Source organism: Sorex fumeus, unplaced genomic scaffold (assembly GCF_029834395.1).
Source record: "Sorex fumeus unplaced genomic scaffold, SorFum_2.1 ptg000043l, whole genome shotgun sequence".
Classification (NCBI taxonomy): domain Eukaryota; kingdom Metazoa; phylum Chordata; class Mammalia; order Eulipotyphla; family Soricidae; genus Sorex; species Sorex fumeus.
In genome coordinates, this window is record NW_026606100.1 from 39936339 (window position 1) to 39955798 (window position 19460).

The 19460-nt window shown below is 47.8% G+C and overlaps 1 protein-coding gene across 1 annotated transcript in view; it reads left to right on the forward strand.

Moving 5' to 3' along the window:
* The window catches only part of RBM20 (RNA binding motif protein 20), a 216637-nt gene that overhangs the window by 154098 nt on the left and 43079 nt on the right, over positions 1 to 19460 (forward strand). Inside the window, exons 2-5 of the mRNA XM_056120919.1 lie at positions 7215 to 8304; positions 9701 to 9762; positions 14477 to 14568; positions 15048 to 15145. Coding sequence (XP_055976894.1) covers positions 7215 to 8304; positions 9701 to 9762; positions 14477 to 14568; positions 15048 to 15145 — 1342 coding nt within the window. The remainder of the gene's footprint in view (positions 1 to 7214; positions 8305 to 9700; positions 9763 to 14476; positions 14569 to 15047; positions 15146 to 19460) is intronic.

Here is a 19460-nt window from a genome sequence, read left to right on the forward strand (position 1 = left end):
ATGTTGGATCTGAATGGGGTCACTTCTTTTTATTTTATTTAAAAAAATTTAATTGAGGTTCTGTGGTTCACATTGCTATTAATAATGGTTTCTCATACACATAATTCTAACACCACACCCATCACCAGTGTATCCCCTCGCTCTCCAAAGGACGCCAACACCCCTCCCTCTCAACCCCCTTCCCCAACTCAATTGTGTTGAGTTTCCCCCATTGTGTTCCCCATTTCCCCCACTGTGTTGCCTTTGACCCTTTGTTGCCACCTTGCTGTGTGTCTTTAAGTTGACTGAGGCCCACTTCCATACCAGGGGCCCTGTTTGGAAAAGCACTCGTTCCTCATGACTGACAAGCACACAGAATTCTTGGCTTTTCTCACTGGAAAGACAGCTCTTTCTCCTTTTCTCAGAAGCAAAGAGAAGTTTCCAGCAAGAGCTCTCTCCCGCCCAGAAAACAGTTTTGGAAAATACAGCTGACTTCTCTGGGAAAAACAAAACCAACCTTGTCCTACCCTGGTCATGGAAACCGAACTGGCACCTCATTATCGCCTTGTTAGCAAGGACAAGCTGCTTTGTGGACAAACCTGGGAGGAAGGGTTGGCCCTGTGTGGGCAGGGTTTTGAGTTAAGCTTAATTGCTCTCCTAAAGCTCAGCTACTTAATGCTACACAAGCAGATAGAAATCCATCATCAGCTCTTGACCATCCTCCTCTTTCTTTCCTATTTTGGCCTCCCCCATGCTGCTGCTGCCATGATTTGTGCCTGGGTCACACTGGGGCCACCCAGGCTGCGCACCCACCCAGAAGAGAAAAGATCTGCCCCAATCCTCACCCCCAAGGTCTAAAACTGTAGCTGGTCTACTGGCTAAGGAAAGGTTGTGTCTTTAATGATTTCTAGCATACTCTTCATTTCTCACAGAGCGGGAAAGAGTAGTCCCGCTGGTCATTTTTTTTATCAGCCTTTGAAACGGTTTTATTCTTAGATTTGGATGTGGGTGCACCTGGTGTTCCAAGAACTCACTTCAAACAGAGCAGCGAAGCTGCATGTGAGGAAGCTCTGAAAGAGACTCAAGAGGCTGCCAGGTTAACCTCCTGACCCCAGCTCTTCTTCGCTCTTCACAGCCTGACTGGGGGTTAACTTCTGTGCCAGGACTCCGCAACAGTGAGGGAGTATAAATAGGTCACCTAATCTGTAAGCCGTAGGTTGTTGCTCAAAAATTAGGGTGAAAATTACTTAGTTCTCCCCGCTTTCCCTCAAGACTTATGAAGAGAGCAGATGAGAATGCACTGCCTAAGTACTGGTCCAGTGAGGCATCACTGCCCCCCACGTCCACCCTCAGCACCTCCTCCCACCCTGCCTTTTCTTAGACTAGAAGAGGATCCCAAACTTAGCCTACTGTCCCTTTGCCAGAAAAAAAAATAAAGATTCGGGAAATCAACCTTCTGTGCCATGAGCTACTTCACAGGATCGATTCAGTGCCTCATAGCGGTGGTGGGTAGGGAGATGGGAAAGGGTATCTGTCACCTTGGAAAAGACTCTCTCAGGCCAACTTAAGCAGAAACTGTCTTCGCAGTGGAAGAAGTAAGCATGTAATCTCTGCCAGCCTCCCTTTTTAGCCTCACCTCTTCCTACCCGCCACTCCTGAGCATCTTCTTCAATTCCAAATCCTCAGACTTGCTCTGTGTGAAGTCCATGGCCAGAGAGACCCTGTCTGTGATCTGACCCACACACATCCACAGGCAAGCTGGTTTCGCCATGGTGATCCCAGGGCCAAATGCATTCTTCCCATTCAAATCTCCTGGGAATTTTAGTTCAGTGACATCCCGAACACATTTCCTGATCACACCCACTCCCCGGAAAGGGGATTTGTGAGTCAGGAACTATGGATTTACAGAAAAAGCTCTGACAATAGTAACCACAGACCTCAGGCTTTCTGAGATCAGTCTGTCTCCATTTCAGACCGTGCATCCTGCCTTTTTGGTCCAGGAAACACCATGACCAATCAGAGCAGTCACAGGAAAGCACGTGTCCAAGAGGCACCCCTGCAGTGGGGTTCCGGGAGTGTCCATGATGGTCTGTCACCTCAATTTTAGATTCTTTACATGGAATTTATTTTAGGCACCCTGTTCTACAAAACTCTTATTAGTGTTTCATACATGAAACATTCAAGCACACCACCCCATACCCAGAGTGTTCACTTCCCTACATTACGGTCCCACTCTCTGCCCCTCCCCCTAAATCCCCCCAAACCCTGTAAGCTTCTACTGAAGACCAGTTCTCAGTTTCTATTGTCTTGGGGCTTCTGTTATTTCCCTACTGTGATTCTTTATATCCCACATGTGTGAGATATCATTCTGTGTCTGTCTTTCTCCTCTGACTAACTGCATTTAATATAATACTCTCCATATGGATCCACATAGCAGCAATGAAATATGGTTTCATTGTTTCTTAAAGCCAAGTAGTACTCTGTTGTGTATGTGTACCATCGTTCGGTTATTTTGTTTTGGTTTGGGACCACCCCTGGCTATGCTCAGGGGTCTTTCCTGGCTCTCCACTCAAGAATTCTACCCTAATTTATTTATTTTTTAATCTAGTGATCTGTTCTTGGGCATTTCGGTTATTTCCACATTGTGGCTAGTGTGAGTAATGCTGCAATGAACACAGGAGTGTGAATGTTTTTTTCTGAATAGAGTTTTGGGTCTATGGGATAGATGCCAAGAAGTGGAATTCCTGGATTACATAGAAACTCAATTTCTAGTTTTTTGAGGAGTGTTTGTATTGTTTTCCAAAGAGGCCAGATCACTCAGCATTCCCACCAGCAGTGAATGAGGTTCCCTTTACCCCCACACCCACAACAGCATTGGTTGTTTTTGTTCTTAGTGATGTGTACTGGTCTCACGGCTGTGAGGTGATATCTTCTTGTTGTTCTTGTTGCTGTTTTTTTGCATTTCCCTGATGATAAGTGATGCACAGCATTTTTCATATACCTTTTTGCCATCTTTTGTACATTTTTTTGAAGAAGATTCTACTCATCTCTTCCCCCATTTTTAATTTTAAATTTTTTTGTAGAGCTCTAGTGCCTTAATCTTGGAACTTTATTGATTGAGTGGTGCGCAAATATTTTCTGCCAGTCTGTGGGATGTTTTTCTATTCTGGTTACCATTTCCTTTGCAATGCAGAAGCTTCTTAGTTTGATATAGTTCAATTTATTTGCCGTATTTCAGTTTACTTTGCCAATGGTATTGAATCATCGAAGATGCCCTTAGCTTCAGTGTCATGAAGTGTTCTACATAAGTTTTCCTCAGTGTCACTGTCCTCCCGTTGTTCATCGATTTACTCGAGCGGGCCCAGTGACATTATGAGACTTGTTACTGTGTTTGGCATATCGAATACATCATGGGTAGCTTGCCAGGCTTTGCCTTCTGAGCAAGATATTCTCAGTAGCTTGCCAGCTCTCTGAGAGGGGCATAGGAATTGAACTCTGGTCAGCCTGGTTGGTCGCATGCAAGGCAAACGCCCTACCCGCTATGCTATCACTCCAGCTCTCAATGTAACCTATGAATTCAGGTCTGGTATCAAGGTCTTTAGACCATTTCAGTTTTACTTTTGTGCTAGAAAAAGGTCGAAATCCTTTTTTTTTTTTTACAATTTTCTCAGCACCATTTGCTGAAGAGGCTTTCCTTGCTCTGCTTCATATTTTTTCTTTTCTTTATTTAAACTCCGTGGCTTACAAAGTTGTTCATAATAAAGTTTTTACAGATATTCAATGTTCCAATACCAGTCCCACCACCAGTGTGACCTTCCCTCTATCATTACCCTCATTTACCCAACCACCCTTCAAGCCTGTGTCCATAGCAAGGCAGAATATAATTTCTTTTACATTGTTACAGCTAAATGGCTAAAGAATTATAAAAAAAAAACTTTAGTGAAAGTTTTACAAGTTGTTATAACTCACCATGGTTAGGGGTCCTTATCTGATGATTTTCTAAGCAGTTTGTCACTAGTTGAGCCTTCTGTGTTACTGCTTTTGCTTGCTGAGCTTAGTTGGCTTCTATGTTACTTTCTCATCTAATTTGGTGTGCCCCTACTGGGATGTCAGTATTGCAAAAGTTGGAGGTGTCTCCAGGCCCCAGAGGCGAAGAGTTTACATGATGGTGGGTGTGGAATGTTGGGTGTGGCTTCCAGGACTTCTGGAAGTTGGGGTGGGGGGAGAATATGTGAGAGGAGGCTGCTGGTTCCTACTCCAAGAAAACCCCAGAGGTCTGATCCTGAAAACTGGTGTACCTGGAATTTTCATGATTTGGGGACTCTGCAGAGATCAGCTGTGAAGCAGTAGAGTTGGGCAGTTGACACAGCAGCAACTGTGGGGTGTGTGTGCAGCTGTTGGAGCTTTGGCAAGGCAGAGTTTTCAGCCAGGAGACCAGTGTACTCGTGAATGGTGGTGCTGTGCATGGTGCTAGAAAGGTTCGATTTTAGCAGTGTGGTTTGTATCTGGGCTGAGATTTAGTCGTGAACCTGTAGAGCAGAGCTGGTAGGTAAGTTGGTGTGGCCTATTTCTTGGTTTTTTAATTGAAATTTAACTGTCCATATGCCTCTCAATAGAGATCTCAATAAAGATCTGTCTCTCAATAGATGCAAATAATTTGACAATATACAAAACACATTCATGTTAAAAAATACTCAGTAAAATAGGGGTTTAAGGAACTTTCTTGAACATAATCAAAGCCATTTACTAACAAGTCCACAGCAAACATCATACTCAGTGGTGAAAAACTGAAAACCTTTAAGGTCAGGCACTAGACAAGGTTGCCCACTCTCACCACGACTGTTCAATATGGTATTGAAAGTTCTTGCCATAGCAATAGACAAGAGAGAGATATTAAGGACATGCAGATAAGTAAAGAAGTAAAAATAGCACTATATGCAGATAACATAATTCTGTACTTAGAAAATTCTAAAGACTCCCCCCAAAAGCTCCAAGAAACAATAAACTTGTAAAATGGCAGGCTACAAAATCAATGCACATAAATCCATAGGTTTCCTCTATGCCAATATTGCAGCAGAAGAGAGAGAAATTATAAAAACAATACCATTCACAATTGTGCCCCAGAAAATCAGGTACCAGAAATCAGCTTAACAAAAGAGGTGAAAGGCTTATGCAAAGAAAACTATAAAACTCTACTAAAAAGAAGACAGGAGGAAATGGAAACACATCTCCTGTTCATGGATTAGAAGGATTAATATTATCAGAATGACAATCTTGCTCAAAGCATTATACAGATTTAATGTAGTTCCTATAAAAAGATACTCATGACTGGTTTTAAAGACATGGATTAAAGCTTATTAAAATTTAGATGGAGTAATAACCCCCTCCCCCACCCCAATAGCCAAAGTAATCCTAGGGGGAACAAAGATGGAAGGCTTTTCTCTCCCTAACTTCAAGCTATATTATAAAACTAGTAATCAAAATAGTAATCAAAACTGGAATACGGATGGAATATTACTCACTGGAATTTTTATGTTTTCTTCCCGATGCTTTGAAAGTGGACTGGAGAACACATTATTTGTACTACTTTTAATATGAAATGAAGGTGAGGTGAAAATACATTTGGTATAAAACATGTACATAATTCCCCATCTGTTCAGTGGTGAAGCCTGTTTTTTTCACGTAACATATATGGATCTCATGTTTGGTGGGAAAAAAAAACCCACAAAGTTATATTTTGCATACAGTGACCTTACCAAATTTAGTGTTTACCATTGGCAATGAAGAGGTGAGGTATGGAGGGGGAACAGATACCCAGGGGAGTTTAATGTGTTGAAATGTTTTTGTTTGTGGGGAGATGGGAGTTTGGGTCACACCCAGTGGTACTCAAAGGTTATTTCTGGCTCTGTGCTCAGGAGTGACTCCTGGCAAGACTTAGGGGACCATATGTGATGTCAGGGATTAAACTTAGATTGGCTACATGCACAGTCAGCAGTTTATCTCCTATATTATCTTTTCTGCCCTGAAACCTTTTTCTATCTTTTTATTGTTTTAATAGAGGAAGTCCTAAACCATCTCATTTTATGCTTTGTGGTACAGGGAATTTGAACCAGGGTCTCATTTATACGTGTGTGACATGCAGTCTACTGTGAGCTACTCTTTGGTCCAAATATTTTCTTTTCAGAGTGGTACATGGTACACTATTTTGGATGCCTTAAATATCATAGTAAAGTAGAAATCTAAACAGAATAAATGGTTACTTAAATTTTCATTATATGGCTATATCACAATTTACTCTGTTTAAAACCTCCCTCTCTTCCTATTATTGAACATTTGTAATTTTCAACTTTCTAAAAACAACATGGCATTATGACTCATCTTTGGGTATCAAGTTTTGCCTTTATTGTGATTCTTTATTTAAGCTAGATGGATAGAATTGAATCTTGGGATCAAACAATAGGGCTGTACTGAGTGTATATCACCAGAGTTCTTGTAACAGAGGTGTATAAATATATTTTGACCAGCATTACTCAACAGGGGTCATGTGATCCTGTTGGGGACCCCCACGATATTTCAAGGGGACCACAGGTAAAAGTTGTGTAAATGGGGAGGGCATGGCAGATTTGAGGGTCAAAATGCATACAGGAAGGAAATAGGTTCACAGGGTACCCCAGTCCTGAATAGGTTGAAAAACGCTGGTTTAGATGAACATTCACTTTGTTTGCATTCCACTTAATCTCACCAGCTCAGAGGGCTATTTTATTTTATTTTATGTATTTTGCTTTTGGGGCCACCCCTGGCAATGCTTCGGGCTCTGCACTCAGGAATTATTCCTGGTGGTGCTCAGGGGACCATATGAAATGCCGGGGATTGAACCTGGCAAACGCCCTCTCCACTGTACTCTAGCTCCGACCCCCAAGTGCTATTTTAAAATTTGTAAAATACTAATGCTATTTTATTAGAAAAATGGTTTGTTTCCAACAGTTTTAGCTTCTCCTTGATTGGGGGTAAGGTTGACCATTCTGTCCATAGTTGGTTTTCTGCTGGAGATAAGAAAAGAGGCATATCTGTGCAAGTATACTTTGCGTACTTGCCTTCATATGGAATGTATGTGAGTAGGATCTTCTTTAGGGGGGAGGGGATACCATGGGAAACAAGCATGCACACCCCCCCCCCCCCCCACTATCTACCTTGGTGAAAACCAGCTATACATTGAGATGTTTCTCTTCCTGCAGTGCCGCCAAGCTGCTGGACAAGAACCCCTTCTCGGTCAGTAACCCGAACCCTCTGCTCCCTTCGCCGGCCAGTCTCCAGCTGGCCCAGCTGCAAGCCCAGCTCACCCTCCACCGGCTGAAGTTGGCACAGACAGCTGTCACCAACAACACCGCAGCCGCCACGGTCCTGAACCAAGTCCTCTCCAAAGTGGCCATGTCCCAGCCTCTCTTCAACCAGCTGAGGCATCCGTCCGTGATCAGTGCCCCTCCCAGCCATACGGGGGTGCCCCAACATGCTGCAACTATGCCCAGTGCCCGCTTCCCCGCAAATACAATTGCCTTCTCATCCCCGGGCCAGACCCGTGGCCCGGGCCCCGCTGTGAGCCTTCCCAGCCAGCCCCCCGGTGCCGTGGTGATGCATCCTTTCAGTGGGGTCGTGCCTCCCACTCCCACCCAGCCTGCAGTCCTCTTGGGCATCGGCAAGACTGGGGCTGCACCAGCGGCCGCGGGTTTCTACGACTATGGCAAAGCCAACCTGGGTCAGGCATATGGCTCGGAGACAGACGGGCAGCCCAGCTTCCTGCCTGCCCCGGCCTCTGCCTCGGGCAGCGTCACCTACGAAGGGCACTATGGCCACTCGGGACAAGACGGCCAAGCTGCCTTTGCCAAGGACTTCTACGGGCCCACCTCCCAAGGGGGGTCACACGTGGTGGGCACGTTTGCCACTGAGCAGGCAGGAGGCCTGAAAGGCGAGGTGGGGTCACTGCTGCCGGGCGCCAGTGGCCAGTGGGAGAGTGCCCATGGGTTCTCCGGCCAGAGCAAGCCGGATCTCCTCGCAGGCCCCAGCCTATGGCCCCCAGCCCCCAGCCAGCCCTATGAGCTCTATGACCCTGAGGAGCCCACCCCCGACAGGACCCCGCCTTCTTTTGGGGGCCGGCTGAACAATAGCAAGGCGGGCTTTGGTGGGGGCCGGCCACGGGCCAAGGAGGACCAGGTCATGCTGCCCGTGAGGCCCCTGCAGGCGCATGAGCTCAATGACTTCCACGGCGTGGCCCCCCTCCACCTGCCGCACGTCTGTAGCATCTGCGACAAGAAGGTGTTTGACCTGAAGGTGAGTCTCCGGCAGCCTGGGGGAGTCTGCTCACTGGCCTCCAGAATCCTTGGTAACAATCACAGGTATTAGAAGCCAGCGAGATTTTGGAGCTGCATCTGGGCAGCCCCTCGCTGTAAGGCCAAGAAGAGACTTGCCCATGTCTCGAGCTGAGAAAACTGGACTGAGGAACTGGAGCAATGGCACAGTGGGTAGGGCATTTGCCTTGCATGCAACTGACCTGGGTTCAATTCCCAGCATCCCATATGGTCCCCCGAGCAACCACCAGGAGTGATCCTGAGTGCAGAGCCAAGAGCAACCCCTGTGCATTGCCAGGTGTGACCCAAAAAGTTAAAAAAAAAGAAAAGAAAAAGAGAACTGGAGAGAGAGAGACTGAGAGAGACTAAGGGACCCCACTTGGGTTAGACAGAGACATATAAAGTCACCTGGGTCCTTAAGGAAAGGGGTGTCCTCTGTTCCCCAGAGAACTGGTGTTCTTGAGAACCCAGTGTCCTGAGTATGAAAAGGAAAGAAAAGGCAGATCTTGAAGTCAGGGGCAAGATAGTCCTTCGCCAGCAGGACCCAGACAAATTAGGACAGAGGGCCTTGGCTTCCGACCTCTGAGATGGTCCAAGAGCCCCTGCAAGATTGACTTTCACCATGGTGATTGGGGGATATTGGGGCCCACCAGGTTCCCCTCTTTCCTGTGTGTCGGTGGTGACACAGTGCAAGGTTCTGGAGCTCATCATCATGACATTAGACTTTGTTGGCAATCACTGCACTGTGGCAAGACTGTCATGATACCCAGTTCAGAGATGTGAAAACAGGCCCACAGAGTAGAAACGGCTGGTCCCAGCCCATAGCTCTATGGGGCGAGTAGAGACCTGGATGCCCCTTTGGGTGCTGGGCTACACCATTTCCCGCTCTTGGCCCTCCCCGCCAGCACCATCCTTCAGTGCTTGGGAGGAGAAATCACCTTGCACACATATGTATGTGTAAGTCCATATCCCAGGTGAGGGGCAGTGGCCCTGGGACGTGAGGGAGGAAGTTTGTCTCTTGAGCCTCTTCTAAGATTTTGCCGCTCAGGGAATTCTACTTGCCAGATTCTCCCAGTCAGAGAGTAGAGCCTGTGGACTCTCGGGTGGGGGTATGAAGGAACGGATGGATGGATGAGGGAGGTGCAGTGGGACCTTCACTCACAACGGTCCACTGGGAGGAAGAGGGAACCAGTGTTCTGTCGACCTTAGCCTGATGGGCTGATGGGTGCTGAGGGCATGAAGAGGGTGGGGTGGGCGTGGGGACCGAGCCTGGGGGAGGGATGCCGGGTGCTGCTGCCTCCCATGGGGCCAGGAAGGCCACCCTCTGCTGCTTTCCTGACCCAGTGCTGCTTTCTCACCATCCCTTCCTTCTGACCCAGGACTGGGAGCTGCACGTGAAAGGAAAACTCCATGCGCAGAAATGCCTGGCCTTCTCAGAAAAGTGAGTTCTGGTTCCTGTGTGGCTCTGTGGCATCTTCTCTGAGGCACAATCTGTCCTCAGTGCTCAGACACGGCAGCAGACACAGCAGCAAAGGCCCTCCTGCTTACACTTAAGGGTGGCAGAGGAGAAAGGAAATAAACATGCAAGTTGTATAACATCAGTGGGTGTATAGGCCAAGCAGAAAAGAGCATTAGGCCAGGGGCACAAAGTATGTCTTTGTGTCTGTGTGTGCATTTTTGCATGTCTGAGTGTGTGCACATGAGTTTTGTATTTTCATGTGCGAGACAGAACTTTGTGTGTGTGTGTGTGTGTGTGTGTGTGTGTGTGCTCGTGAGCATATGTGCACGGGCAGGTGGAGATGTGCAGTGGGGCAGGGTGTGGCCTTCATACATATGATTTTCAGGCTCCCAACATTTAATTCACTTCACTTAATCACTTAACTTCCCGTTAGTCGTCAATTTGCTCGAGCAGGCACCAGTAACGTCTCCATTTGTCCCTGTCGCGTGCTAGTGTAACCCAATGGCATCTGTTTGTTCCGGGAACATGAAGGGCCTCAAACCGATCGTTCATGATCTTGACGAAGAAGTCTGACCATCTGGTAGGTGGGCGGCCACGCGGTCTTTTGACATCCGTGGAATCCAGTCGGTAACAGCTCTAGTCCAGCGGTGGTCTCCAAATCTCATTACGTGTCCAGCCCATCTGATTTTCGACGCCTTGGCAAACGAGACAGCATCCCTGACTCTTGATCATCGACGGATGTCAGAACTCCGGATTCTTTCTCTCATTTGAGTGAAGAGAAAGAATTCGGAGCATTCGGAGATGGTCGTCCCGTTGAGAGCAAATGGGGCATCAGGAACGAGGCTGTTTCTCATAAACATTGTCTTCGAAAGATTCAGCTGTAGTCCTACCTTTCCACACTCACGGTCAAAGTCGGCCAGCATTTGTGCCGCTTGGCTGATGTTTGGTGTTATTAAAACAATGTCATCAGCAAAGCGGAGGTGGTGTAGTTGCCGACCATCTATCTTCACTCCCATTCCTTCCCATTCCAGTCGTCACATGATATTCCAAGCATAGCTCTTTCTATTCTTCTTTGGGAGACCTGAATAGCGTTCTCATCCTGTTTGCGTAGGGCCCAGGTCTCTGAGGCATATGTTAATGCAGGAAGAACAGTGGAATCAAAGAGATGTGCCCGGAGCCGGAGGTTCTTCGTCCTCTTAGCTATTTCTTTGACGTTCTTGAAGGCGTTCCAAACCGCTCTCTTCCTCCTGCGCAGCTCGGGTGCCAGGTCATTTGTCATGTTGACTTCTCGACCTAGGTACACATAGCTGTTGCATTCGGAGATGGTCGTCCCGTTGAGAGCAAATGGGGCATCAGGAACGAGGCTGTTTCTCATAAACATTGTCTTCGAAAGATTCAGCTGTAGTCCTACCTTTCCACACTCACGGTCAAAGTCGGCCAGCATTTGTGCCGCTTGGCTGATGTTTGGTGTTATTAAAACAATGTCATCAGCAAAGCGGAGGTGGTGTAGTTGCCGACCATCTATCTTCACTCCCATTCCTTCCCATTCCAGTCGTCACATGATGTTCTCGAGGGTGGCACTGAAGAGTTTCGGTGAAATGGTATCACCCTGCCGCACCCCTCTCTTGACATCAACGATCACTTCTTTGTAGAATGGTGAGATCCTGGTAGTGAATCCGCAATACAGCTCACGGAGGATCCTGATGTATTGGGCTTGAATGCCCTGATTGGCTAGGGCTTCAATGACCGCTTCCATCTCAACAGAATCAAAGGCCTTCTTTAAATCAATGAACGTTAAACAGAGCGGCATCTTGAACTCCCGAGAAACCTCAATGAGCTTGGTTATCGTGTGGATATGGTCGATGGTGCTGAAACCTTTGCAGAACCCGGCTTGCTCGCATGGTTGTCCTTCATCTAGTGTTCTGCCAATCCTATTTAGGATGACTCGAGTGAACAACTTGTAGATGACAGACAATAGGCAGATCGGGCGATAGTTGCCAATGTCATGGATGTCTCCCTTCTTGAACAGTAGTACGGTCCTGCTGGTTTTCCATTGGGATGGAACCTTGCATTCAGACAGGTAGCAAGTGAAGAGCCGAGCCAGTGTATTGATGAGTACTGACAGCAGGTTCTTCAGGTGTTCAGGTCTGACCTTGTCTGGGCCGGGTGCTGTTTGTTTCTTTACCGACGAAATGGTGTGTCGGATTTCAGAAGGGAGAACGTTGGGAACGACATATCCATCCTGTGGAATTTGGTATGTCGGCAAGTGGACATGGCTATCGAAGAGATTTGAGTAGAAGTCATGGATAATCTTCTCCATTGCCATTCTGGAGGATGTGATGGATCCATCAGGACGTCGGAGGGCAGTCATCTTGGTCTTGTAGTTGGCGAAGGACAGGCGGGCATTACGAATACTTTTCCCGGCTTCTACCGCATCTACCAGTACTTCTGCTCTTCTCTCTTTGAGGTTTTCCTTGATCGCATCTCTGCACTGCTTTGTGAGCTCAGACGTTAGCTTGCGGTTGCCTGAGGCATGCGCCAAACCACGCTGGCGAATTAGCTCAAGAGTTTTCAAAGATAGGCGATTTTTTGTGGCTATCTCTCTCTTGGCGTTCCTCGCACATTCATGGAGGTGCTGAACCAATTGATCGTATTCCTCATCAATGTTGTCAACAATGGCATTTTCCCATGTTGCCGCAATAGTACCAAAGAGTTCCCAGTTGGTGGTCATTCTGGGAGTTCTCTTTTTGAACTTTGCAGCCCTTTCTCCCCTTTCTCTCATTTAATTCAAGCAAGTCATATTTCTTAGTCCTATTTGATATTTTAGAGTTATTAGTATAATATTTTGAAAAGAATCAACTTTGTATTTGCAGACTTAATTCAACACATCTCAGTTTTCAAAGAAAGCTTTGAGTATAGCTATGTAGGACATTATTTTCCCAAATAGTTCTGGAAAAGCTTAATTTTAAATAGGGATATTCAGGAGGGCGGGAGAAAAAGCTCAATGGGAAAAGCATATGCTTTGAGTGTGTGTGGGGGGGACATGGGTTTGACCCCCAGCATTGCATGATCCCCTGGAGCACTGTCAGGAGTGACTCAAGAGCACGGAGCCAAAAGTAGCCTCTGAGCACTGCTGGGTATGACTCCTCCAAACAAAGTGTTCAGGAGGGTCCTAGTGAGAATGCCACAGGGGTCCTGGGAAGAGCGGAGAAGGTCTAGGTGAAAACAGGGTCCCAGCAAAGGAAAGGCGAATGTGAAGGCCCAGTGCTGGCCTGGGAATACTCAACATCACCTATAGGGACTGAACTCTGCGGTGCCCTCCATGGAGTGTCCCAGAGCAGAGTACCAGGGGAGGCAGCAGGGCAGTGGCCGGCCCCAGCTCCAGAGCTCAGCTTGGCTTTGGAAAGTGGAGCAAAGTTCTGATGAGTCCTGATTCCTCTGAATGGAATCCTGGCTACTGGGCTGAGCACCAGGGCAGGGCAGACCCCCAGGGACCTGTGACCCAGGGGCTGCTGTCATTGTGAGAAGATGCCTACACCAGTGACAAAGAGAACGGGGGGTCAGGGGTCCAAGAATGAGAACATTCAGAAGGCCTCCCTTTCTTGTTCACGACAGCCAACAGGTACAAGCGACCCCAGTGTCCACTGCCTGACCCACCAGGGAAGAAAATGAGGTACATACACACAGTGGAACATTATTCAGCCTTACAAAGGAAGGACTTTCTGACACCTGCTACAACATGGGTGAACTATGAGGACATGATGCTGAGTGAAATAAGCCATCACAAAAGGACAAATAGCATGGGATGCCACTTATATGAGGTACTAGGGTGGTGGTATTAACAGTGACAGAGAGTAGGATGGTGGTGGGTGGAGGCAGGACACAGCGGGAGGCCAGTGCTTCACGGAGACACTTGCAGTCCTGCAAGATGGATGATGGTGATGGTTGCAGAATGATGTGACCGCCGTGATCAGTGCCACTGACTGGTCCACATGGCAGTGGTTAAGATGGTCAGTTATGTATTATGTGGGTTTTACCACAATTGTAAAAAAAACCAATCTCTTATTTATGGCTTCCCTCACCTCCCACCTTTTTCCCCATAAAATTTACTTTAACACTTGCCATTTTGACCATTTGAAAGTCAGTAGCATTTAACACATTCACAGGGTGGCACAATTGTTACCAGAGTCTAATTCTAGAACATTTTTATCACCCCTCCATACCCATTATCACTCATTCTTCATTCTTTTTTCCCACCTGCCCCAGTACAACTATCTACTACTCTTTTCTCTCACTCTCTCTGTCTCTCTTTCTTTCTCTCTCTCCCTCTCTCTCTTTCACACAAACATTTTATGTCGGTAGGATCATGAAACACGTGGCCTTTTTGACAGGCTTGTTTTCACTTAGCCTATTTCTGAGTTCATCCACCTTGTAGCAATATGACCTTTTCATGGCTGAATAATATTCCAGGACATGTATCTACCACATTTGTTGTATCCTCTCATTGTTTGATCTATGTTTGGGTTGTTTCATTGGGTTAAGGAGAATAGTGCTGCTAGGAGCATCCATGTGCAAATTTTTACTGAAACATCTCTGCTATTTGGTATCTGTGCCTAGCAGTACCATTGATGGCCTAGAGGACAATTCTTTGTTCAACTTATGAAGGCTCTGGTTCCTTTTTTCCTCTCCTCTGCAGTGCTGGTGTCCGCTGTTTGCTTGGCTCCGCTGAGGGACCGCTGTGCACCTCTCCCAACAGCGTGGCTGTGTATAACCCAGCAGGGAATGAGGGTAAGTTCCCGCAGGCCTCTCTGGCTCCACTGGCTGTCTTTAATGATCAAACATCCCTGCTGTGTCTATAAAGCCAACAGATCCAAGTCAGTCATATGCATCAGACTTGCTGTCCAGACACTTGGGCCTTTTCTGACTTACTGTAGACAGTAAAGCTTTGCTGGACAGGTGCAGGGTGGGGAGGAGGCTGGCAGCATCCTAGGCCGCTCCTGCTTTGCATGTCCGGAGACCTGGGGTCTCTCCCCAGCACTGCATGGCCCCTGCAGTACCACTGGTTATAAGACCTGAGCACTGCTTGGGGTTCCCACATTTCCAGATTTTAAAAAGGCTTTGCTGATTAACAGCAAGCCTTGAGGTATATACCCACCAATGACTGATTAATATGGCCAGAGGAATTATTTCACTTATGTTTTAACCATGACTTTGGGAGGTCAAGTGCGTGGCTAGACTTTCATGCCATCTGTGCAATTTTCCTTTAGAATATACCTCAAATCTGGGGACCTCTTATGTGGCAATTCCAGCCAGGCCGTTTGCTCAGCCCAATCCTGCATTGCCGTCAGCTTCCCCAGGGACAAATGTGAGTACAGAAGCCACTTCTCTGTGGCCAGTGTCATTGTTGAAGTGTTTGTGCAGCAAAGGTTGGGCTCAGCGGATGCAGCTGTAACTCAGAGCAGTGCAGGAAAACGTTGTCAGACGTTCATTCACTCAGCTCCATGAGTACTGAAAGATGCAGAGAGGAAACCCTTTTTAATTCCTAAAACTAAAAGCACTCCTAGACTGTCTAACCTGAGACCGTGGATTAGGGAGAAAAAAAAAAACTTTACAGTTTCCTGTGTACTTTTAAAAGACTTTTTGGTGTGTGTGGTGTGTGTGTGTGTGTGTGTGTGTGTGTGTGTGGTTTTTTTCAAAGGTCAATTTTTAATTTTTTGTCTTCGGCTTTTTGGGTCACACCCAGTGATGCTTAGGGGTTACTCTTGGCTCTGCACTCAGGAATTACTCCTGACAGTGCTCGGGGGACCATATGGGATGCCAGGGATTGAACCCATGCTCAAGGCAAACGCCCTACCCCCTGTTCTATTGTTCTGACCCCCTTTTTGGTGTTTTCTTAAAGTGAATTGATTCCTATGAAACTTGATCCAAAAAGAGAGAGGGAAAAAGAAAATGTGTTTGGAAATATGAACCATACATGTGCTCTGAGTGTTTGCTGGCCTCCTGGGAAAATGGTTGCCTCCAGAGCCTGGAAAGCATGCTTGGTTTTGTGCCCTTCTGCCTCCTCCAAAGCAGAGACTCACCTCTCCCCTCACGGGCCTGTCCCAGGGGCACGGCCTGGGGGTAGCTGTAGAGCTGACAGTAAAGTGAGCCCTACTCAGGGCACATGTCTGTGGGGTTTTGCTCACGTTTGTCTCTTGTTCAGTTTGCAACTGAATGTTGCCAACATCTTTCTTTCCAGGCACCTCCTCCTGGTGCCGGGAAGGACACAAGAGGTGTCGAGAGGTGTCCAGGGCCCAAGGAGAGGCCAGGAGGAGGCTCGTGGCTGAAGGGAGGCCCACTTCCTGTGTGCGTCTGTTTATTTGTGCTGGCACGTGGGAGAGAGCTTCCACATCTGCCCAGTGTGGGTGAAAGAGTTCTCTGTATTTTAACTTATGCACTCAGCTCAGGGTGGGCACCCTTGTTGGGGGACCACAGTGGGCTTCAGTGCTGCCTCATTTGTTGTGACCACTTAAGTTGCATCACCTTGAATTCTGATGCGGATACTGGCAGCTCCAGCACCAACCCCCCACCCCCCACCACATACACACACCCAACACACACTCATTGCAGATCTTGGAGGCATCTTTCTGTGCACAGCCTGTTCTGAAACACCCCCAGCACCAAGCCAGTGGAGACTGGGATGGAAACAAAGAGATGGGAGCAAGTGGCAGGTAGGCTAGAGGGTCGGGCAGGAAAGAGCTGTTGACAATGAGCTCGTCTACAACAAACATGAGGAGGGTCATGGAGGGGGCAGCTCCCACTGTCTCTGTCTCAGCCCCTCACACTGACCAGGGTGCCCAGGCTCTGTGCCGATTGTGGAGCCAGAGCCCAGTAGCTGTGTGACCGGACTCAGGTCACGTGGCTTCCCCGAGGCTGTCTCTTAAGCACGAAGACAACATCTCCCCAGATTAATGACTTTGGAAGATCAAGAGAATTCACACCTGAGGTTTGGATTATGCCTCAGACCTTGGACCATGGTGTGTGTCTAAGTGAAGTGTCACTGAACCCATTGGCCAGAGCGAGCGCGAGAGCAAGGCTCAGGCCTGAGTGGCCTTGTAGGCTCAGGTGGGACCATGTATATCACAGTGAATGTGGACACTTCCGGCTGGAAGAGCTAACGGTGACTGTTAAGGAGACAGAGTTTCTTTAGCCCATTGTGGGAACGCAGTTTGGCTGAACCTATTGCTCCCTAGTGCTGTGGATGCACTCCATGACTCCCACAAGTCTCATTCTCCCTCTGTGTCTCTGTCGCAACCACCTGCTGTCACCCTGGAGTGAGAGTTCCCAGGAGCATCTCTGCTGGGCCAGCACGTGTGACCTGCTGATGCAGGACCATTCCTGAGACTCTCAGGAGCTCTAAGGCGATTTCCTCCAAGACCTGGGGAGTCCCGTCTCAGGCCTGAAGGGAAGTAGCACAGACACATTTTTGCTTTCTGCACTGGCAGCCGGAGGAGAGTGTCGCCCATGTGGGATGTGGTGGGATGATGATGTGGGCAATCGCCACACCCATGAGGCGCTTAACACCCCCTGAGCATGTGTCAGCTCATTGGATCCGCAATAGTCCTGTGAGGTGTGGACACAGGCAGGAGAGACTGAGTGCCTTGTCCCACTGGGCAGTGGGACCGTGAGATTCCAGCCTAGGCAACCAGGTTTGAGAAACCTCTATTACACTGTTGGTCCCTGCTGCCTGCCCAGTGGGGAGCTTCAGGCTGTTCTCTCTTGGGTAAGGTCTCTCCCATCCTCTCCTCCTATCCCTAAGGACCTAAGGCTGCCTTGAGGTGGCAAGGATCTCTCAGACCTCTGTCAGCCACCACATCCATGGAGCTCCTGATCTCTTCTGCACCAAGACAGCATTTCCCAGGATGGCCTCAGATGTTTGGAGGATTTTTTCCCAGACTCAGCAGGGGAAAAGGTGTCTCTGGACTAGTTTTATCTTTGAATAATTTTTTTTTTTGGTTTGGGGGCCACTCCTGGTGGTGCCCAGGCTTTTCTCAGTTCATTGTTGCTCTAGGGTGTGTCACTCCCAGTGGTGCTCAGGGAACCATGCCGTGGTGTGCTTCCACAGGCAAAGCTGCACTGTAGACGTGCAATATCTCTCCTGACCCAGAAGATATCTGGAGGACAGGGACAAAATCAACCCCACCAGTTCCTGCTTCAATGGCCAGATATTTACATCCTTCAAGAGAGATTTTATTTATTTTGGGGGTCCCGGGTGGGGGGTCATGTCCACAGTGAGAAGTATGCTGTGCTGGTAGTAGAACTGGGGCCAGCAGCGTGCAAGGCGCACACTGATCTCCTGTACTGTCTCTTTGCACCCAAAGGAGAATCCGTATGGCTCCTTTAAATATCAGGCACTAGTCCTGTGGGTAAGAAAAGTGCTGCCTTGCATGCATCCAACCCTGTTCAATCCCTGGCATTTCCCTGAGCACTCCTAGGAGTGATCCCTGAGCAAGGATCCTTGAGTAAGCCCTGAGTACCATGAGGTGTCACCCCAAAACAAAGCAAAAATAAATAAATATCAGGTGACTGCATGGGAGAAATGATTGATTGCTTTCCTGCCTATAAATCCTGAGCTCAGAAGAGAAGCCACAGTGATTCCTGTTACCAGGGCTACTTTGTGAGAGACTCTATGAGGACTGGGTCAACTCTGCTTGCACAAACAGTCCTGCGTTTAAAATGCTTATTTTTACTAAACATGCAAACAGAAAAGAAGTATTTGATACATGCATTGCACTGGTTCCCCGGGTCCCTAAGCCCCAAAAGATGTCAGTGCATTTTCTTCCACAAGTTCTTTCTTGCAGCCGTGTGCCAGGGCTATATATGTTGGATTCCATGTACAGCCACATTTGCAGACACTCTATTGAGTGAAATGAGGAAGAGTCCGGATTCCGCCTTCAGAAGATCACTATTGTTGGTGAAGCAAAACACCACTTGCTGCTTTCAAAACTCTGTTTTAAGCCAGATGACAAAGAGTTGCAAGATTCTGGAAATGAGTGTCCAGAAAACAACTAAAGTGATTCAAAATCTCAACCCACCAGTGGCCCGGAACAATTTCCCACTACCTGTCCTGCACAGGCTGGGCTGACTGGAAGCTGATTTTGGCTCTGGGCGAGTCCCAGCTTCTCATTTCCATGTTTGTGTTGGACAGAGATGGGTCCCTGACAGTTGCTGAGCAGTGTTCCCTGGTTGTGTGTTTGTGTGTGTGGCCAGGGGAGGGGCACTCACCTCCACTGGAGCTGCCGCTTTCAGACAAGCAGAGGCACTTGGTCCTTGGCTGCCACATCACATCATCATAGACAGAGTCTTCGGGTTTCTGCAAGAGCCTTCACAGGCTGTAAATAGTTCTCCTGCCGACTGCTCCCAGAACACAGCCTGGCTCTCCTCCGAGCCACCCTGGAGTTTAGTTCTTGTGGGGATCCAGGAGGGGCCACCCTGGCCTATTTCTCTGATAGGTTCATTCTCACCAATACTGGTACCCAGAACATTCACATTAATAAAAGTGCAGCAAAGGGAGTTATTGATGTTTGTGAGAGGTCAGAGGTATCAGATGTGACTTGCCTTCAGATTTCTGGTGGTTTCTAGAACAATCTGTCTCTCTACCCTGGCCTTCCAGGTAGTTCCAAGTCTCACACGCAGGTCTC